At 45.1% G+C, this 22,632-nt stretch overlaps 1 protein-coding gene across 1 annotated transcript; it reads left to right on the forward strand.

Moving 5' to 3' along the window:
* Positions 1-4,243: 4,243 nt before the first annotated feature.
* Positions 4,244-21,259, forward strand: LOC310682441 (DGAT1/2-independent enzyme synthesizing storage lipids-like). Its single transcript, XM_083451329.1, has 7 exons — positions 4,244-4,321; positions 5,286-5,660; positions 7,262-7,426; positions 9,005-9,195; positions 10,454-10,514; positions 15,378-15,517; positions 21,062-21,259. The coding sequence occupies exons 2-7, from the start codon at positions 5,381-5,383 to the stop codon at positions 21,164-21,166; spliced, it is 942 nt and encodes a 313-aa protein (XP_083307455.1). The 5' UTR covers positions 4,244-4,321; positions 5,286-5,380; the 3' UTR covers positions 21,167-21,259.
* Positions 21,260-22,632: the final 1,373 nt, after the last annotated feature.

Raw genomic sequence — 22,632 nt, forward strand, 5'->3', positions numbered from 1 at the left:
TTGTGCTGGATTATATATGAATTACTTGGAAGGGTCCCTAGCCCAAGTTCCCATCTTAGCTGATTTCTTTCTTCCATAGCCTCAGTTATGAATACCAGAGTAGGCTGATCAGGATTCAAGAATTTGTTGGGCATTTGTTTCTGAAGCTGATGTATGGCCCTGTGAACAAAGGCCAAGCTTTAGATCTGAAAATCATTGGGTGTGTAATTATAGAGCTGGGCGGTAGATATTCTTGATGATGCCTCACAGTATTATGGTCATTGGCATGGTGCCATGGACATAGATTGTGCCATGGAAATACCATATTTTTTGCTCCATAACAAGCACTTTTTTACTCCTAAAAAGTAATGGGAAATGTCTGTGCATTTAATGGAACGAAAGCACTGGAATGGAACAGGGATGCCTCAACTGTGGCTGCAGTCGAGTGCTGAGGGATGCCTCTGAAGGGAAGGGGAAGCAAAGTGAGAGCTGCTCAAAGTGAAACAGAAGCAGCTCTTGCTTTGCTTGCTTTAAACCAAGACAATCGAGATCCACTTACACGCTCTGTGAATAATATTTTTTCTCCTTTTTTCCTCCTCTAAAAACTAGGTGTGTCTTATGGTCAGGTACATCTTATGGAGCGAAAAATACAGTAAAAATTTGGTCACAGTATGCTTCTTAATCTATAAATGGTTTATTTAATTTATTTAGATTCATATCCTGCTTTTTGACAAAATTCCTCAAAGTGACTAGTTCTTTTTACTAAAATAATGATGCTAGAATAATGGAAGCTGCAGAAATATCTACAGAAAATATCCAAGTAAGCAGTTATGGGAAATCAATCATACTTGTTGCAATTTTTGTGTGGTATTCATTCAGAAGTGGCTCCATTCTTGTCATCCTGATAGTATCATTGATTGAAGTTCTCACTGCCCACATAGTGAGAGTTTCAATAATGCAGGGTGGATAACACCTTAATGGGGCGTGTGCCAGCCCATTTCAAAACCATGCCAGCATAGTTGGAGGTGTGGCTCCATTGATGTGTTCTAATCACACCCACCTTGCCACTATCTTCCCCACTCTCCCTCTACCTCCAGATAAGTAGAAGTAATGCAATACACTGGTTTGCTCCCCCCCACAAAACCCTCAGCTATTGGATTACAAAAACAAAACAACAACCCCAATGCCCCAATCATATATCTGAATCCCAGGAATGATTTATCAAAGTTGTAAAATTTTGAAGCAATTATTGCCCATATTCTTTCTGCTGCCTTCACTACCATCTTACCTCCATATTGGAGAAGCAGCTGGCTTCTCCTGCATAGCCTGTACCAAGGAAAGGAAGGAACCGCAAAATGATAAAAAGATAAAAGAGAGTTGATCCTTCTAGTCCTTTTCAATCTCTCATTTTCTTAGTTGCTTCCCTGTCCAAAGCCATTAGTTCTAAAACATTCAGGTGTGTTGAGATAGGCTGTGGAGAAAGGGTCCATTTGGCCAGTGGGAGCTGTCGCATTAGAGTTGATGAGCCAAATTCAATTAAAACTGATATAACGGCAATCTGCCCTCTGCCAGGCCCATCCTGTCTGCCTTCACACTTATGACATGGGGATGCCACTGCCTGGCAGTTTCCTCCTTCTCAATTTCTGGTGCCATTGTAGTACTCAGCCTAGACGAGGACTGGGGGCATAAGTACAATCAGTGGCTCTGGATTTTCTTCTTGTTAGCATTCCTGCCTTCTGCACTACCCATCCTAATAGGTGCCTTTTTATTTCCTCCACCCACATGCCAAAAGAACCTTTACCTATTCGGCCTTTGCAAGGGTGGGTGGGCTTCCGTGGCACATTTGTCTTGGCTCCTTTCATATCACTTTCATGTTTTTTTGAGAAATAAACGTTAAGACCACCATATGTGTATGTGATTACAGTATTGCTCTGGCATAACCGATGAATGCATTCTGGACATGGATCCTCCACCCCCACCTGACAATATTGAACATGTACCGAAAGCCGGAGACCCTTTGATGTCAAAGCATGTCAACCTGGAATTTCGGGAGCTCCTGAGAAAGCAAAGCATACTGCAGGAGCAATGAGTGAAGAAGCTTTTTGATGAGCTGCCTGCAGAAAAATCAGCATGGCAGAATTTAACCAAACAATCAAACAGATGGTATTGGAGATTTTAGACAATGCCTATCTAGAGCACAAGTAGCTGGTCAAGTTTATTAGTGTAGGATTGATTACTGAGGATGATTACTTGAGATTCAGTATTCAAACCTAGTAGGTGTTAATGAAATCCACATACACATGCTGCTGTAGAAATAATAATAACAATAATAATAATAATAATAATAATAATAATAATAATAATAATAATTTATTTATATCCCGCCCTCCCCAGCCGAAGCCCGGCTCAGGGCAGCTAACAACAATAAAACAGTACAACAGAACAACACCACACTCTAAAATCATTCATTATAAAATTAACTCAAATCAAACCAATGGCAACCATTGGGCCAGAGCTCCGCGAAGATTGCCAAAGGAGGGAGTCAGGCTGTGCCCTGCCCAAAGGCCTGGTGGAACAGCTCTGTCTTGCAGGCCCTGCAGAAAGATGTCAAGTCCCGCAGGGCCCTAGTCTCTTGTGACACAGCATTCCACCAGATCGGAGCCACAGCCGAAAAAGCCCTGGCTCTAGTTGAGGCCAGCCAAACCTCTCTGTGGCCTGGGACCTTCAAGATGTTTTTATTTAGCGGACGGTGCTGGCACTAATTGCACCCCCACAAGAAATGGGAGAGATGGGAGTTGCCCCCCCAATCCCATATAGTCCCGTCCCAGCCACAGGACCTCTGTTTTTGAAGGATTTAGCTTCAACTGACTCCCACGTAACCATCCAGCCACAGCATCCAAACATCTGATCATAGTGTCTGGGGCCGAGTGAGGATGACCATCCATCAACAGATAGAGTTGGGTGTCATCAGCATGCTGATGGCAACCCAGCCCAAAACTCCGGACAAGCTGGGTGAGGGGGCGCATAAAGATGTTGAAAAGCATCGGGGAGAGTATCGCACCCTGAGGCACTCCACACACCAAGGAGTGGCACGATGACAATTCCCCCCCAAGCGCCACCCTCTGTCCTCGACCAGAGAGAAACAAGCACAGCCACTGAAGGACTGTGCCCTGGAACCCCACGTTGGCAAGGCGGTGGTCCAGTTCATGATCGACCATGTCGAAGGCTGCTGACAGGTCTAGAAGAATCAGCAGCCCCGACCCGCATCGATCTAGCTGCCTACGGAGATCATCTGTTAGGGCGACAAGAGCCGTCTCGGTCCCATGACCAGCACGGAAGCCGGACTGGAATGGATCCAGAGCCGATGTTTCATCCAGAAACCCACCAAGCTGTTCAGCAACCGCTCTCTCAATCACCTTACCCAGGGACAGAATATTCGAAACCAGGCGATAATTGGTTAAATCTAAAGGATCTAATGGTGTTTTCTTTAAGAGCGGGCACACCTCTGCCTCTTTCAGTTCCCCTGGGAATGTCCATGTGCCAAGGGACAAATTGATGATATCCCCTAAGGGGGCCCGCACCTCGTCTGGACACGCTCTAATCAGCCAAGACGGGCACGGGTCAAGAGGACAGGTGGTGGGCTTTCCAGCTCGGAGGAGTCTGTCCACATCGGCTGGGGATATCCGGTCGAAGTGGTCCAATACTGGGACCGAGGACAGTCGAGGGGCCTCCAGTTCCTTTATTGTATCCAAATTGGCAGGGAGGTCATGGCGGAGCAAAAAGAACTTCTCCGCAAAAGAGCTCGCAAATGCCTCACAGCTGTGTGTCAAATTGTTATTTAAATTTGGCTATCCCTTGAGGGATGTTAAAGACCTAATTATACTAAATAATTGTAGAACTAAATGACAGGTCCAATGGAAGAGCTTTTACAGTGCTAGGATTCAATATTGTAAACATGACATGTTACTAAGGTTTACGTATTGCAGGATGATCCTTTAACATGCATATCTTGTCACAATTCCTACCTTTAGTCTGGTTTTCTGTGACCAGATATGTTATTGTGCAATATGACTGCTATGGTAGATATGATCCTATCAGTTATCCTTAATTACAAATGGACGCAACTTCAAAGAAGCAGGCACTCTAAGCACTCCCTCTTTTTCACAATTCTTCGTTTCCTCATTCGGATGGCACACCCATCAGAGTCTCTTTAAACTGCCACATAAAGGGGCATGTCTCCAGAGGGGTGGAAATTTGCCTATGGAAAAGTGCACCAGACAAGACTTCTGCTGCTTCCAGAGAGAGGTGACTGAAGCAAAGGCAATTTAGGCTTACCAGGAATGTAAGTAAAAGTTTTTGTTCAGCTAATCATAAAGTGTAGATTTGGAAGGGTTCCAAGGGTCGTCTAGTCAACCCCCTGCAATGCAGGAATCTCATCAAAGTCTCTCATTCTATTTGAAACCATGCTGGGCCCTGCTTCATTTGCAAATGTGCCAGTAGTTGTGCTATATGTCACTTCCTGTGCAGGCATCAGCAGTGAGAGAGAGAGAGAGAGAGAGAGAGAGAGAGAGAGAGAGAGAGAGAAATGCTGTCTGTCTTTCAATGTGCTTTAGGGCTGGGCAATATCAGGTTTATAACATCACAATATTACCAGCTAAATACCACAATATCTCAATACATCACATGATATATCTGCGGCTGCAGAGGGCCTTGCCGGGCTCTTGGAGAAGTGACCCTTTCTCACTTTCCTTAATACTCCAGCAGTGGGGGTTGGGGAGACCTTATTTGGAAATATGGGAGAGACTGAAGCTATCACTGTTTTGGCCATCAAAATGAATGTCCTTCAAATTTTAAATGATATCTGATGTTTCATAGAGTGGTAGAAAAAAGTATTCAGGTTCATATGGCAGGGAATGAAGCCCAGAGTAAAATTTAAAATTATGCTTGATGAAAAGAAAGAGGAGGATTGCCCTGGCAGACCTTCAACCTGCTACAAGGCATCATGCCTATGTTGGATAAAAGATTCTCTCTGTTCCTGTTTTTGAAAATGCAAAAAACAAAACAAAACAAACAAAAACCTTCAGGAGTGGAATGAAACCAGCTTGCTTTACAACAGATAAATGATGAAGTCATATATTTCTAATTTTGTAAATCTCCATGATGGACGTTGAAAACACAATACGGCAACTTGGCAAGTTGCAGTGGGGAAAACTAGGAAAATATTAAGCAGCATGAGATTTTCATGTATTCATGAATGTTTCTGGGATGGCAGATCAAACCAATGTACTGCATTTTCTGTTTTCCAGGTAAACAGTGGGGGAAATAGCATCACAACTGAAGAAAATTTCACTTCATATATTTATTTCATTGGCATACACTTGGTGCTTCAGATCAGGAAACAATGAGCTGGTTTACTCAAATGTTGCAAAACTTGATTAGTTTTCCTTATTTAGAAGAATACCTGAGCTCTGTGGTTCACCCTTGGTGGTTTCGTAAGCTTCTGATTTTGCTTTGTTCATTAATGATAGATATATATTTGGCTGGCTGTGCTTGCTCATTTGGGCTATATGTTTACATGAAAATGAATAAGCACCAAGAAACTGGTCCTGATAGCAAAATTTGGAAAAAGCCAAGGAAATTTATTGCTCATATTACAAATATATATGGAAAGATATGGCATGGTGAGTGAAAGTTTCTTTCATAGCAATAATTCTTCCTTATGAGTCACTATAATTTCATAGGACTGAGGATCAGAATTTCAGGCTTGAAGCAATGGAACAATAGTTGCCACAGTGAATCAGGCAGGACTGGACCTCTGAACCCGCCTCAGAGTCACAACAGCTACAAGCTTGGGTTGGCTACATAAGCATCACAATAAATGCATGGCTATTTATTTATGTAATAAGAAAAACAAAGCATTTTATGAAGTATGAAACTAAGGCGGTTCTGTGAGGCCTCCAGGTATAGGGTGGTAAATAAATTAAATAAATGATAAAATAAATAAATAAGACAGATTACAAAAGAAAGGGTCAGCTGGTGACTGCATAAACACTATACATTTAAACCACATTTTAAGTACACTTCTTCTCCAAAAGAAACCTGGAGAATGTTTTTTACCCCTCACAATTTGCAACTATGTACAGTGGTACCTCGGGTTACAGACGCTTCAGGTTACAAAACTTTGCTTCAGGATGAGAACAGAAATCGCACCATGGCAGCATGGCGGCAGCAGGAGGCCCCATTAGGTCAAAAGTGAGTTCCCAACAGGTTTGCAGTTCCATTTGTTGCCGGGCTGACCCAGCTGTCAAACTGTGATCTCTGGACTCCAATGCACTCCTGCAGCAGGCTGCCTCGAATTTCTGTTCTCATCCTGAAGCAAAGTTGTTAACCTGAGGTACTATTACCCGATTAGCAGAGTCTGTAACCTGAAGCATCTGTAACCCGAGGTACCACTGTATGTACACAAACTACGGAATTTGTCAGCACAGGATGTGGTGATGGCTACTAATTTAGACGGACACTGCAGGAAACGGGATGGTCTAATACAGAGGCCTTTGGCCTGATCCATAGGACTCTTTATATGTTCTCAGTGCTTCCCACAGGTCTCATGTTACTGTAAGTGTTGAAACTTAAATCAGAAATACACGACTAAAACCAAGTTTGGGCCATAAGGATAAGACCGTGTAGCTACTTAGGGCATGGTCAAGGGTGTGTCTGTCTAGGAAGCAGCTTTCTCACTTGGTAGAAAGAGATTCAGAGAATGGTCTGAAGATGCCTGAAGCTCTTTGGGACAGGGAAGAAATATACTCCAGGCCCTGGACAGCTCTCATACAGAAGGGGGATACTACTCTTTAAATTAAAAAAGTCTCAGAAAAATTTAGTATAACTTTAACAAAATATTAAACTGTCTCAAGGGCTTAACCTGTGCTCAAAAGGAAGCAAGGAAGGAACACTCTACGAGAGGAGAAATCCCTTCATTCATTAAGGGACCACCACAGAGAAAGTCTTGATCCGTGTGGTTGACAACCTAGCATCCAGAATGCTGGAGCATATTGTCGTTGTTGTTTAGTCATTTAGTGGTGTCTGACTCATGACCCCATGGACAAGAGCATGCCAGGCACTCCTGTCTTCCACTGCCTCCCGCGGTTCGGTCAGATTCATGCTGGTAGCTTCAAGAACACTGTCCAACCATCTCGTCCCCTGCCGTCTCTTTCTCCTTGTGCCCTCAATCTTTCCCAACATCAGGGACTTATTTCTTTGTTGCATTTTGTATTATTTTCAGGTTATGAACTTACTGGTATAGAACATATCCCTAAAGGACCAGGGATTATTATTTATCATCATGGAGCTATGTGTATCGACTATGTCTTTTTTGTGGCTAGATATTTTTTAGAGACGGGGAGAATGTGCTTTTCATTAATTCATCATGTCGTGTATTGGATACCAGGTAAATTATTTAAATTTAAATCATGCTTTTTTACATAAAACATGTAAAATATGACATAAAACAATGCTATAAGATATGAAACAATGCTATAAAATATAAAACTGTACATCAGGAAAGCAGGTAGAAACAACTGATAAATAAAATAGCAGCAACAGGGGAAATAGTTTACTTAGTGCAGATGAAGGTACTTTCACACCAAGTCATTGCTAGTAAAAGAGAATGAATGCAGGATGAATAATTATTTCCAATTCACAACTGAGTCAGCAGAAATGGTCTCCAAGAAGAAATGCCATGCTTTTCTGTCTACATTCTTCCCCAGAGATCTAAAAACTGAGGAATCTGGATAATGTGTCATCTGATTCCTATGCTATGACTACAAGCTCTCATGTAATAATTGCTGTTCACTTTAATACCAGAACAGGGCAAGGCGTAGGCTTTGGGGTGTCTAAGTTGATGATTTCCTCAAGTACAAAGAGTTTTGCAAAGTTCAGTCATTAGTAAAGATGGGATATTCCTTACTGGAAAGAACAACGCAAAGTATGGGATTCTGCTTGGGAGCATCTGCACTAGCAAACCACCTGTGCAAAATCCCTGTATTCAGACACCACTGGGTGGCAGCTTGCATGGGGTGGGAGCTACAGCTAAGGAAAAGGGCAGAAGCCCAAGTGAAGCCCCAAAGACATGTCTGAGGCTTTCATAGCAAGTCCAACCTATCACCAAATCTGCACACAGATCCCAGAAAACATGGCCCCACCCAAACACATGGCCAATCAAGCACTCCCACACACAGCTTTTATGCCCCCATGTGACACTGCAATCAAACACATGTGTCACCCTTGTTGTAGTGTTCATGGCCCTCCACTGCCTCCCCTCCCCCCACATCATCTTCCTCTGCATGCACACAGCAGCCATCCCAGGAAACTATGACATCACAGAAAGGTCATTTGAAGGAAGGAAGGAAGGAAGGAAGGAAGGAAGGAAGGAAGGAGGCCAAAGAGGCCCAGTAGCAGAGAGTGCTGTTTGGAGTTTTCCCACTAGGTTAATTAATGCAGCATATAACCTCCACCCATATATCTGTGTACCAATCTCTGCTGGAGGTGGCAGTTTTCCATCAGCATACTCTCCTCAGTTCCATGTGTGTCTCTCCTCCCCCCTCCCCCCTCCCCCCTCCCCCCGTTTGTGTGTCTACTATATCCAAAAGCTCTGTACCCTAAAGGGATTGAAGGTTTGGATGGTGGAACAAGGCACTGTGAGCTGTATTTTTATCATAATGCAAACTTGAATGTATTACAGACTTGACTTGAGGAACACATGTCTAAAATGTTCCCACCTCAGCACTCAACCCCACTCAATGTGCTTTCCAAAAAAAGCCTACTGTCAGAACCTCTGAGCAAAAGAGGAATTAGCATAAAGTCCCCCTTCATGAAATCCTAGTTGAAATGTATTAGCAGAGAGCTATGCTTGTGATCCATAATAGTGCAATATCTTTGGAATAATGACACTTGTATTGTATCCACACTATTTCCTAAATAAGTTTCACATAAAATGCATTCTTCTATTTGGGGCTTATTTTTTCAGGGCTGCAGATGTTTTATTATGTGATCGGGTTGAAATCTTACAAGAAAGCTGAAATTGTGGAAATGATGAAGAAAGGCTGTTTAATGGGCATTTCACCTGGTGGAGTTAGAGAATCACTGTATAGTCATGATTACTGCATAATGTGGGGTAACCGCACAGGTTTTGCTCAGGCAGCTTTGGAGGCGAAAGTGGTGAGTAAAAAAAACCATTACATATGGTAAATCCCTGCATATTTTACAAAAACTATACTATTCAGTATTCCATTATTGAATCCATCAAAACATATTACACTGCAGTATTTATCTTAATGCTGCCAGTCACCATCTATTTCAAGATCCTTCTTATAATATGTCTGGAGCACTCAGTCTTTGATATTTCTAGAATAAAAAAAGAACCATGCAATCTCCTGGAAATGTCTTCTTCTTAGCATACGGTGATTTAACCCTGAAAGCATGATCAACAGCTTGATGTACCTCCTGCTTTTGGATCTCAAGAAGATTTGCAAGTGCCCCAATTATTTTATCCCTTATTGCTTCACCAGATTGCTGTGCAATAGATCTAAACCATAAAAGCATCTCTTTTTGCCTCAATTCAATTAAAGCCAAATTGTCTGCCAATAGTTCCTGAGATGCTATAGCTGCCGCCAGTAGAATCCAGGGGGGAGGAGTATAAAAGTTTGAATGCTTTTTTTTAAAAAAGGAAAGTTTTCAAAGTTTGTATCCCCATCCCTCTCCTTTTATTTCCGATGGCAGAGTTTCTTTGTTTGCTTCAGTGCTTCAGCCATCTGGTTCCCATGCAGGATAGTCACCAATTCCAGAGAAGACTCTCCTTTTCTTCTCCTGGAAATTTGCCAAATTAATCCAAATGCTAAAGACACTTGAATAATAAATCCCCTTTTCCTTGGTTTTATTTTCTGGGAAATCTGCTGCTCGCTGAGTAGGAAATTCGAGGCAGTTTGCTGCTGGAACACGTTGGAGCCCAGAGATGACAGCTTGACAGCCGGCTTAGGCCAGCACCAAATGGAACCTCAGACCCGTTGGGAACTCGCTTTTGACCTCCACGGGAGCCCTCAGAGTCCTGGTCATCCCCAAGACCTTTTTCGGGTGATCGTTGCCTATGAGCTGCCCCCCAACTCCAAAAAGCAGCGGCCGGTTGGCTGAACCTGGCTTCCTTTCCCCCTCAGGGAAAACCAGGAAATTCTCCCCCCCCCCTTAAATTCCTGAAAATCTGGAGGACAGCTTCTGAAGTTTCTTCATCTGAGATATCTGAATAGATGTGTCAGGAATTTTAAAGCCAATTACATTATCATTTATGAGTTGCTTCTCATTATAATCCCAGATGTGAAGCATTCTTTGTAGTCCATAACAAAAATTAAGGCTTGGTTTGGACAAAATAATTATCCAATCCTCACCTTTCTTTTCATGTTTTTTTTCATCTTTTTTTTTTTAGCCCATCATCCCTATTTTTACACAAAACATTTGTGAGGCATACAGGACCATTGGAAAGACAAGTAAGTTAAACACCTTGGTTGATCAAGAGATCTCAGGCAATATACATTTTAATAAAGTAGAATGATCTTTTTAAAAGAATATCTATTTACTACTCACTTATAGATTTTATTCCATATAACCTGAAGCATTCTCAATGTAAAGGTAAAGGTAAAGGGACCCCTGACCATTAGGTCCAGTCGTGACCGACTCTGGGTTTCCGGTGCTCATCTCGCTTTATTGGCCAAGGGAGCCGGTGTACAGCTTCCGGGTCATGTGGCCAGCATGACTAAGCCGCTTCTGGCGAACCAGAGCAGCACACGGAAATGCCGTTTACCTTCCCAGCAGAGCGGTACCTATTTATCTACTTGCACTTTGACGTGCTTTTGAACTGCTAGGATGGCGGGAGCAGGGACTGAGCAACAGGTGCTCACCCCGTCATGGGGATTCGAACCGCCAAACTTCTGATTGGCAAGTCTTAGGCTCTGTGGTTTAACCGGATCCCTAATAATCAATGTACTGTACTATATAATAAATAAGACAGTATTTTAGATGAAAAAAATTAAAATTTATTTCCAAACTCACTGTTTGGAGGGGGCTCTGGGTCCTCTTCCACAATCACAATTGGATTGGCTCCCTGCATTCGTGGAGGCCTCAGAGAGCTCCTGCGGCTGGAGCTCAGTCACAGAGCCTCTGCAGCCACAGTGGATGTTGGGGTTTGCATCCCGGCATTTGCAGAGCCCTGCAGGCACTGCGGATGTCAGGACTAGGCATTTGCAGAACCACTCTAAGCACCGCGGATGTTGGGGCTTGGCTCCTGGCATTCGTGGAGCCCTGCAGGCACCGTGGACATCAGGACTAGGCTCCCGGCATTCACGGGGCCGCTCTAGGCACCGCAAATGCCAGAGCTTGGCTCTGCCGGCATTTGCAGAGCTCTGCAGGCGCCTCGGACGTCGAGGCTTGGCTCCCGGCATTTGCAGAACCGCTCTAGGCACCGCGGATGTCAGGGCTTGGCTCTCAGAGGCCTCTGAGAGAGCTCTGTAGGCCCCGCCAATGTCCAGGTTTGCTTCCAGGCAGTGGCGAGTCCTCCAAGAATTTGGACAACTTACCGTAATTTTTGCTCCATACACGCAGTTTCTTCCTCCTAGGAAGTAAGGGGAAATGTCTGTGCGTGTTATGGAGCGAATGCCTACGGATGGCGGGGGAATCTGCTGCAGTTGTGAGCAGTCTGTGGCTCGCTTTGAAACAGCAAAGTGGGTGTAAGCGGCTCCTGTCAGTGAGCCGAGCCGGGGAGGAGGGAGAGAAGCAGAGCGGGGTTGGCTGCTTTAAAACAACCCCGTGCTCTCTGTCCCTGCCTGCAGTTTTTTGCTGTCTGATTTTGGATTAGCCACTGTAGGGGCTGTGTGTGTGTGTGCTTGAGCTATCGTTCTCCTCCTGCTGCTTCCCATTCACTCTCCCAGCGCTCCTGCGCTCTCCTGCGACTTTAGGATTGATACTGGGGGGGGGGATCGTTCTCCTTCTCTTGCTTCCCGTTCACTCTCCCAGTGCCCCTGCTTCTCCTGCGACTTTAGGATTGATACTCTGTGTGTGTGTGTGTGTGTGACAGAGAGAGGGGGGGGCATCGTTTTCCTTCTCTTGCTTCCCGTTCACTCCCCCAGCGCCCCTGAGACTTCCAGCGCCCTGCGACTTTAGGGCGACTTTAGCATGGATCCACATGGATCCTCAGGATTTTTGCATTGAGCTACCCCAAAGTCACTGTCAGGTCACATGTCTGTGGCCACAGCATGAACCACAAAAATCATACATCCACTGTTTCGTTTAGAATATTTTTTTCTTGTTTTCCTCCTCTAAAAACTACATGCGTGTTATGGTCTGGTGCGTATTATAGAGCAAAAAATAGGGTACTTCCAGGTTACAATCGTTCGTAACCCAAAGAAAGTAAGTTAAAGTGTTCATAACCCGAGGTACCACTGTATCTCTTTTCCCAAGCACTCATATTATTTAACTTTTCCTCTCTTCCTATTTATTGCAATTGCTAAACCCTGAGAATGTCAACTAATTGTAATAGACAGTGGATTGATCCGTTCCAGATGATGAAAAAACACCCCCTAAAACAGCAATTTAACAGAATTTTACTGTTTCACGAGACCATTGATCCATAAAATGATGGCAATAATCAATGTAAAGGTAAAGGTAAAGGGACCCCTGACCATTAGGTCCAGTCGTGACCAACTCTGGGTTTCCGCTTTATCCGCTCATCTCGCTTTATTGGCCGAGGGAGCTGGTGTACAGCTTCCGGGTCATGTGGCCAGCATGACTAAGCCGCTTCTGGCGAACCAGAGCAGCACACGGAAATGCCGTTTATCTTCCCAGCAGAGCAGTACTCACAGTAACTCACTGTTTGGAGGGGGCTCTGGGTCCTCTTCCACAATCACAATTGGATTGGCTCCCGGCATTCGTGGAGGCCTCAGAGAGCTCCTGCGGCTGGAGCTCAGTCACAGAGCCTCTGCAGCCACAGTGGATGTTGGGGTTTGCATCCCGGCATTTGCGGAGCCCTGCAGGCACTGCGGATGTCAGGACTAGGCATTTGCAGAACCACTCTAAGCACCGCGGATGTTGGGGCTTGGCTCCTGGCATTCGTGGAGCCCTGCAGGCACCGTGGACATCAGGACTAGGCTCCCGGCATTCACGGGGCCGCTCTAGGCACCGCAAATGCCAGAGCTTGGCTCTGCCGGCATTTGCAGAGCTCTGCAGGCGCCTCGGACGTCGAGGCTTGGCTCCCGGCATTTGCAGAACCGCTCTAGGCACCGCGGATGTCAGGGCTTGGCTCTCAGAGGCCTCTGAGAGAGCTCTGTAGGCCCCGCCAATGTCCAGGTTTGCTTCCAGGCAGTGGCGAGTCCTCCAAGAATTTGGACAACTTACCGTAATTTTTGCTCCATACACGCAGTTTCTTCCTCCTAGGAAGTAAGGGGAAATGTCTGTGCGTGTTATGGAGCGAATGCCTACGGATGGCGGGGGAATCTGCTGCAGTTGTGAGCAGTCTGTGGCTCGCTTTGAAACAGCAAAGTGGGTGTAAGCGGCTCCTGTCAGTGAGCCGAGCCGGGGAGGAGGGAGAGAAGCAGAGCGGGGTTGGCTGCTTTAAAACAACCCTGTGCTCTCTGTCCCTGCCTGCAGTTTTTTGCTGTCTGATTTTGGATTAGCCACTGTAGGGGCTGTGTGTGTGTGTGCTTGAGCTATCGTTCTCCTCCTGCTGCTTCCCATTCACTCTCCCAGCGCTCCTGCGCTCTCCTGCGACTTTAGGATTGATACTGGGGGGGGGGATCGTTCTCCTTCTCTTGCTTCCCGTTCACTCTCCCAGTGCCCCTGCTTCTCCTGCGACTTTAGGATTGATACTCTGTGTGTGTGTGTGTGTGTGACAGAGAGAGGGGGGGGCATCGTTTTCCTTCTCTTGCTTCCCGTTCACTCCCCCAGCGCCCCTGAGACTTCCAGCGCCCTGCGACTTTAGGGCGACTTTAGCATGGATCCACATGGATCCTCAGGATTTTTGCATTGAGCTACCCCAAAGTCACTGTCAGGTCACATGTCTGTGGCCACAGCATGAACCACAAAAATCATACATCCACTGTTTCGTTTAGAATATTTTTTTCTTGTTTTCCTCCTCTAAAAACTACATGCGTGTTATGGTCTGGTGCGTATTATAGAGCAAAAAATAGGGTACTTCCAGGTTACAATCGTTCGTAACCCAAAGAAAGTAAGTTAAAGTGTTCATAACCCGAGGTACCACTGTATCTCTTTTCCCAAGCACTCATATTATTTAACTTTTCCTCTCTTCCTATTTATTGCAATTGCTAAACCCTGAGAATGTCAACTAATTGTAATAGACAGTGGATTGATCCGTTCCAGATGATGAAAAAACACCCCCTAAAACAGCAATTTAACAGAATTTTACTGTTTCACGAGACCATTGATCCATAAAATGATGGCAATAATCAATGTAAATGTAAAGGTAAAGGGACCCCTGACCATTAGGTCCAGTCGTGACCGACTCTGGGTTTCTGGTGCTCATCTCGCTTTATTGGCCAAGGGAGCCGGTGTACAGCTTCCGGGTCATGTGGCCAGCATGACTAAGCCACTTCTGGCGAACCAGAGCAGCGCATGGAAATGCCGTTTACCTTCCCAGCAGAGCAGGACCTATTTATCTACTTGCACTTTGACGTGCTTTTGAACTGCTAGGTTGGCAGGAGCAGGGACCGAGCAACGGGTGCTCAAATAATTTTTTCCCCCAGGCGTGGGGCTGGGGCGGGGGAAGCCTGAGCTTCCCCGGACCCCAGCCCCAAGAACAGGCAGCTCTCCGCAATCTCAGCCCATTTCCACAATCACAATCAGCTTTTCTTCCGGCATTCGTGGAGGCCTCAGAGAGCTCCTGTGGCTGGAGCCCAGTCGCAGAGCCTCTGCAGCCACCATGGATGTCGGGGCTTGGCTCCCGGCATTTGCAGAGCCCTGCAGGCACCACGGATGTTGGGGCTTGGCTCCCGGCATTTGCAGAGCCGCTCTAGGCACTGCAGATGTCGGGACTTGGTTCCCTGCATTCACGGAGGCCTCTGAGAACTCCGTAGGACCCGCCGATGTCCGGGTTTGCCTCCAGGCAGCGGCGAGTCCTCCGAGAGCTTGAACAACTTACGTCCGGGTTACAATCGTTCGAAAAAACGTAAGTTGAAGCACTCGTAACTCGAGGTACCACTGTATCTCTTTTCCCAAGCACTCATATTATTTAACTCTTCCTTTCTTCCTATTTATTGCAATTGCTAAACACTGAGAATGTCAACTAATTTCAGATTTGATATGGTGTCGCTTTCCTTCAGAATCTTCTTCCATTTCATACACAGGGCTGACAAAATGGCTGTATGATAAAACTCGATGTATGTTCCTTCCCATTTATGGAGGGTTTCCAGTGAAATTGAGGACATTTATTGGAGAACCCATCCCATATGATCCAAATATAACAGCTGTAGAGCTGGCTGAAAGAGTAAGTTTAAAAGTAGAATATTTCTTTTCCTCTTGGTTTCTCTTTCAGCTCTAAATTTTATTGTACATATTGATTTCCTCATTCTATATGACCAGATATAGGGTTCATTATATATACTTTTGGGCATTATGCCCATCACTCAATTTTCCCTCTCCTTAACTTGTTGAGACTAATTAAATGGGGGAAACTATGTGGTACAACCCCTTCATGGATCACTGCCTTGCCGTGGCGAAGGGGCTTGAAGAACTCAGAGAAGCTATGAACTATGCCGAGCAGGGCACCCAAGATGAACAGGTCATAGTGGAGAGTTTTGACCAAACGTGATCCACCTGGAGCAGGAATCGGCAAGCCACTCCAGTATCCCTGCCAAGAAAACTCCATGGACAAAGACAACAGGTATATAAAAGTTATGACGCTGGAAGATGAGCCCCTCAGGTCGGAAGGCGTCCAACATGCTACTGGGGAAGAGCGGAGGACAAGTACAAGTAGATCCAGAGCTGATGAAGCGGCTGGGCCAAAGCCGAAAGGACGCTCAGTTGCGGATATGCATGGAAGCGAAAGGAAAGTCCAATGCTGTAAAGAAAAATATTGCATAGGAACCTGGAATGTAAGAACCATGAACCTGGGTAAGTTGGATGTGGTCAAAAATGAGATGGCAAGAATAAACATTGACGTCCTGGGCATCAGTGAACTAAAATGGACGGGAATGGGCGAATTCAGTTCGGATGACTATCATATCTACTACTGTGGACAAGTAACCCGTAAAAGAAATGGAGTGGCCCTCATAGTCAACAAAAGAGTGGCGAAAGCTGTACTGGGATGCAATCTCAAAAATGATAGAATGATCTCGATACGAATCCAAGGCAGACCTTTTAACATCACAGTAATCCAAGTTTATGCACCAACTACTGGTGCTGAAGAAACTGAAATTGACCAATTCTATGAAGACTTACAACACCTTATAGAAGTGACACCAAAGAAGGATGTCCTTCTCATTATAGGGGATTGGAATGCTAAAGTAGGGAATCAAGAAATAAAAGGAACAACTGGCAAATTTGGTCTTGGAATCCAAAACGAAGCAGGGCAAAGGCTAATAGAGTTCTGTCAAGAGAACAAGCTGGTCATCACAAACACTCTTTTCCAACAACACAAGAGACGACTCTACACATGGACATCACCAGATGGGCAGCATCGAAATCAGATTGATTATATTCTCTGCAGCCAAAGATGGAGAAGCTCTATACAGTCAGCAAAAACAAGACCTGGAGCTGACTGTGGCTCAGATCATCAGCTTCTTATAGCAAAATTCAAGCTTAAACTGGAGAAAGTAGGAAAAACCACTGGGCCGGTAAGATACAATCTAAATCAAATCCCTTATGAATACACAGTGGAAGCGAGGAACAGGTTTAAGGATCTAGATTTGGTGGGCAGAGTGCCTTAAGAACTATGGATGAAGCCTCGCAACATTATACAGGAAGCAGCAACGAAAACCACCCCAATGAAAAGGAAATGCAAGAAAGCAAAGCGGCTGTCCAACGAGGCCTTACAAATAGCTGGAGAGAGAAGGCAAGCAAAATGCGAGGGAGATAGTGAAAGATACAGGAATTTGAATGCAGATTTCCACAAAATAGCAAGGAGAGACCAGAAGGCCTTCTTAAATGAGCAATGCAAAGAAATAGAGGAAAACAACAGAATGGGAAGAACCAGAGATCTGTTCAAGAAAATTGGAGATATGAAAGGAACATTTCGTTCAAAGATTACCATACTAAAGGACAAAAGTGGTAAGGACCTAACAGAAGCAGAAGACATCAAGAAGAGGTGGCAAGAATACACAGAGGAATTGTACCAGAAAGATATAGATGTCTCGTACACCCCAGGTAGTGTGGTTGCTGACCTTGAGCCAGACATCCTGGAGAGTGAAGTCAAATGGGCCTTAGAAAGCACTGCAAATAACAAGGCCAGTGGAAGTGATGGTATTCCAGCTGAACTATTTAAAATTTTAAAAGATGATGCTGTTAAGGTGCTACACTCAATATGCCAGCCAGTTTGGAAAACTCAGCAGTGGCCAGAAGATTGGAGAAGGTCAGTCTACATCCCAATCCCAAAGAAGGGCAGTGCTAAAGAATGCTCCAACTACCGCACAATTGCACTCATTTCACACGCTAGCAAGGTTATGCTTAAAATTCTTCAAGGAAGGCTCAAGCAGTATGTGGACCGAGAACTCCCAGAAGTGCAAGCTGGATTTAGAAGAGGCAGGGGAACCAGAGACCAAATTGCAAACATGCGCTGGATTATGGAGAAAGCTAGAGAGTTCCAGAAAGACATCTACTTCTGCTTCATTGACTATGCAAAAGCCTTTGACTGTGTCGATCACAGCAAACTATGGCAAGTTCTTAAAGAAATGGGAGTGCCTGATCACCTCATCTGTCTCCTGAGAAATCTCTATGTGGGACAAGAAGCTACAGTTAGAACTGGATATGGAACAACTGATTGGTTCAAAATTGGGAAAGGAGTACGACAAGGCTGTATTTTGTCTCCCTGCTTATTTAACTTATATGCATAATTCATCATGCGAAAGGCTGGGCTGGATGAATCCCTAGCCGGAATTAAGATTGCTGGAAGAAATATCAACAACCTCAGATATGCAGATGACACAACCTTGATGGCAGAAAGTGAGGAGGAATTAAAAAACCTTTTATTGAGGGTGAAAGAGGAGAGCGCAAAATATGGTCTGAAGCTCAACATCAAAAAAACGAAGATCATGGCCACTGGTCCCATCACCTCCTGGCAAATAGAAGGGGAGGAAATGGAGGCAGTGAGAGATTTTACTTTCTTGGGCTCCATGATCACTGCAGATGGTGACAGCAGCCACCAAATTAAGAGACGCCTGCTTCTTGGGAGGAAAGCAATGGCAAACCTAGACAGCATCTTAAAAAGTAGAGACATCACCTTGCCAACAAAGGTCCGTATAGTAAAAGCTATGATTTTCCCAGTAGTGATGTATGGAAGTGAGAGCTGGACCATAAAGAAGGCTGATCGCCGAAGAATTGACGCTTTTGAATTATGGTGCTGGAGGAGACTCTTGAGAGTCCCATGGACTGCAAGAAGATCAAGCGCATTCATTCTTAAGGAAATCAGCCCTGAGTGCTCACTGGAAGGACAGATCGTGAAGCTGAGGCTCCAATACTTTGGCCACCTCATGAGAAGAGAAGACTCCCTGGAAAAGACCCTGATGTTGGGAAAGATGGAGGGCACAAGGAGAAGGGGACGACCGAGGACGAGATGGTTAGACAGTGTTCTCGAAGCTACAAACATGAATCTGACCAAACTGCGGGTGGCAGTGGAAGACAGAAGTGCCTGGCGTGCTCTGGTCCATGGGGTCACGAAGAGTCGGACACGACTGAACGACTAAACAACAACATGTGGTACAAAGAGAGATCTGCTCATGCAACGGGATTTCTTCTTCCCACTATATTAGGGTTGAGCATACAAACTACATTCTGGAGGTTTACCGTATTCTTCGCCCCATAGGACGCACTGGCCCATAAGGCGGAAATAAAGGGGGGAAATAAAGGGGGGGAATTATTTCCCCACCAGGCACGGGGCTGGGGCGGGGGAAGCCCGAGTTTCCCCGGACCCCAGCCCCAAGAACAGGCAGCTCTCCGCAAGCCGTGGGAGCCCAGCGCCAGGCTCCCACTGCTAGAGGAGAGCTGTGTGAAGCTTGAAGCCTTGGCACGCTGTGCTCACCGCGCCCAGGCTTCAGCATGCAGGCAACTCTCCGCAAGCCCTGGGAGCCCAGCGCCGGGCTCCCACTGCTTGCGGAGAGCTGCACGAAGCCTGGAGAGTCCGAGAGTGATGGCAAATTTGCGCACAGCTTCGCCATCGCTCTTGGAGCTTGCGGGGCTGGGGGTGGGGGAAAGCCTGTGCTTCCCCCGACCCCAGCCCCCAGAACGGGTCCCAGAGCGATGGCAAAGTTGCGCGCAGCTTCTCCATCACTCCTGGAGCTTCCCGGGCTGGGGGGATAGCTTCCTGAAGCCTGGAGAGCTCTCCAGGCTTTCCAGGCTTCAGCGAAAGCCTGTATTCGCCCCATGCGACGCACACAGATTTCCTCTTCATTTTGGAGGGGGGAAGTGCGTCCTATAGGGCGAAAAATACGGTATATCAATAATCAAATAATAGATCTTATTCTAATTGCTCCTGATGAAAATTTTGGTCAATTGCGTAAAAGGTTGTTGAGCTGAGCTTCTTTGGGGCCATTGGTCAGAAAGTTGAGATTTGGGGGGGGGCGGTTGCCCTCTTCACACCCCAACTGCCCACATGCGCAAAACAGAACCAGAGCCACTCACGTAGGAACCCGAAACAGCGCACACAAAAATTTACCCCCACAACTCGGATATTTCCTTAAAATTGAAAAAAGAAACCCCCCCCAGATGGCCCCAGAAGGACCAGTCTGGGATTTCCCAAACATATGGCAACCCTACACTATGTGCCCCAGAATTTGCCTGACAAGGTACCTCCAAGCCACTGTAGTGCTAATTTTTGAGGATATGGAGAGGGTTGAAGAGGAAGACAATTCATTGTACACGTTGATATATGTTGCATGTACACACTGATGTGTGTTTAAGAGAGCATTGAATACAGCTTTGTTAAACGGTGCCATAATTCCTGACCAACTACCAAACTATCAAATCTGAACATGCAGCACATATATTGTAATTTGTTATTACTCGTGCATCAGCAAGCTCCTAAATGAGATGCCGTTTCACTGAAGACAAGGTCAAACACAGTACTATTTGTATGGTACTACATTGCATGACTTATTGCTCCTGCTCCTGCAGGGGATGTTACACTTCCCCCCTTCTTCAAGGAAAACTTAGGAAGCTGAGTCCCAAAGGGAGGGGGCTAAGGGGAGGAGCATGTAGGGTCCTGGTGGCTGATGGGGAACAGGGTTGGAACATTGTTTAGTATGCCTGATCCTTCTCCAAGCACTTTCTGCTTGTTTTCTTGCTGCATCAAGTTTCAGGCATTGATTGCCTGTTTAAAGGGGCAGATAAGAAATTTCTTTCTGCAAGGGGTTATGCCTTGGTTGTCCTGAGGTTCGCTCCTTTTCTCCTACATTGTAACAACCATGCAAGGTAACTACTGAGCACAAAGCAGCTGAAGGAACATATGTTTGATTGTTTCTCTGCCATTCTCATACAGTGCTCTTGGTAAACATAAAGAGAGTGGGCTGGATTCACTGAGAGATGAGCAGTTTCCTAGTGGGGGTTCCTCACCGTGGCTGCTCTGGCCCAACCCTCCATGTTGAAGAAACCACTTTTGGGGGTTGAGAGACAAGGACTCTCATGCAACACATCTCTGTGTACAAAGTCAGTTGTGTATCCCAGAAAGAAGTTACATATTGTGCTTCTGTATCTGGAATAAATGGGTTGCCTCTGGTTCTGATCCCTTTAGCTTTTCCCTCACTCATATTAATAACAGTTAACACCTATTTTGCAATCTATTCCTATAACACAATGTATTCCTCTGGTTTTCTTTCAACAGGTGAAGATTGCACTTGAAAATCTTCGGGATAAACACCAAAAAAGGCCAGGAAATATATTAAGAGCTCTTTCAGAACGATTTGATAAGCATTACAAAGCTAACTAGTCCATATAAAACAGTTGCAGTGTTTCTGACAAGGTGTCTGTAATAGGAAGCATTAATACTTATGTTATTAAAGCTAAATTGATATACACAGAATATGAATTATTTGGAAGGGTCCCTAGCTCAGTAGCTCAGCACCTGCTGTGTGTGCAGAAGGTCCTACATTTTTGAAGACGTACAAGTGCTTTCCTGCCCTATCCTGCAATACACCCAGTATTCCCCTTTTTGGGGAACTTGCACTAGTAGAGGCAGAATCGAACAGTATAACAGGAAGGCGAGTGTTTAACTAAACATGAAATAATGTTACATGTGAAAGAGTAATGTCTATAAATTACCTGTATTAAGACAGTGGCACTTCTTTTATGTTTATAAAATGGTGCTCCAAGATTTGAGCCCTATAATGCAAATCCTTTAAACCTATAGCAAGAAAAGTAGAGAGAGAAAAATACAGCTGGAATTGGTGAAGAAAGTGACTGATCTAACAAAAACAGCCAACTCAGCTATGAAACTGGATCTGGTGCCTGCCCCGCAGTAGCACCGCCCACCATGTTGAACACCATCTTATCAGATGTCCTATAGATAAATAACTACACAACTTTCTGAAGACATCCCTGTATCTTACTCCTTTGACAAAAAAGAGGTGTCGGTGATCAGTCTATAGTTGTTGCACTCTGTTTAGGTCTAGATGGAGTGTAGTGATCAGGTGGGATTGCTATGAGGAATTATAACAAATATAGAGTCTGGTGCCCACCCCACAGTAGCACCGCCCCCCCTGTTGAACACCCTCTTATCAGATGTCAAATAGATAAAGAACCTCACAACTTTCTGAAGACATGTGAAGGCAACCCTGCATCAGGAAGTTTTTAATTCATGATGTGTTGCTATGTTTTTTATATTCTAAGCTGCCCAGAGTGATTGGAACAACTAGGCTTTTACACACACAAACACACACACTATCTCCTTTATCTTTTAGCTCCTGAAAGACTCAAGTTCCCATCTTAGCTGATTTCTTTCTTCCATAGCCTCAGTTATGAATACCAGAGTAGGCTGATCAGGATTCAAGAATTTGTTGGGCATTTGTTTCTGAAGATGATGTATGGCCCTGTGAACAAAGGCCAAGCTTTAGATCTGAAAATCACTCGGTGTATAATTATAGAGCCGGGCGGTAGATATTCTCGATGATGCCTCACAGTATTATGGTCATTGGCATGGTGCCATGGACATAGATTGTGCCATGGAAATACCATATTTTTCGCTCCATAACAAGCACTTTTTTACTCCTAAAAAGTAAGGGGAAATGTCTGCACGTTTAATGGAGAGAAAGCACTGGAATGGAACAGGATGCCTCGACTGTGGCTGCAGTGAAGAGCTGAGGGATGCCTCTGAAGGGAAGGGGAAGCAAAGTGAGAGCTGCTCAAAGTGAAACAGAAGCCATGTAAGCAGCTCTTGCTTTGCTTGCTTTAAATCAA

The sequence above is a fragment of the Podarcis tiliguerta genome (genome assembly GCF_965153285.1).
Source record: "Podarcis tiliguerta genome assembly, chromosome: 7".
Lineage (NCBI taxonomy): Eukaryota > Metazoa > Chordata > Lepidosauria > Squamata > Lacertidae > Podarcis > Podarcis tiliguerta.

Coding starts and splice junctions, on each gene's coding strand:
- LOC310682441 (XM_083451329.1), top strand. CDS start 5,381: ATGAGCTGGTTTACTCAAATGTTGCAAAACTTGATTAGTTTTCCTTAT. Junction 7,427..9,004: donor TGTCGTGTATTGGATACCAG/GTAAATTATTTA, acceptor TTATTTTTTCAG/GGCTGCAGATGTTTTATTAT. Junction 10,515..15,377: donor CAGGACCATTGGAAAGACAA/GTAAGTTAAACA, acceptor TTTCATACACAG/GGCTGACAAAATGGCTGTAT.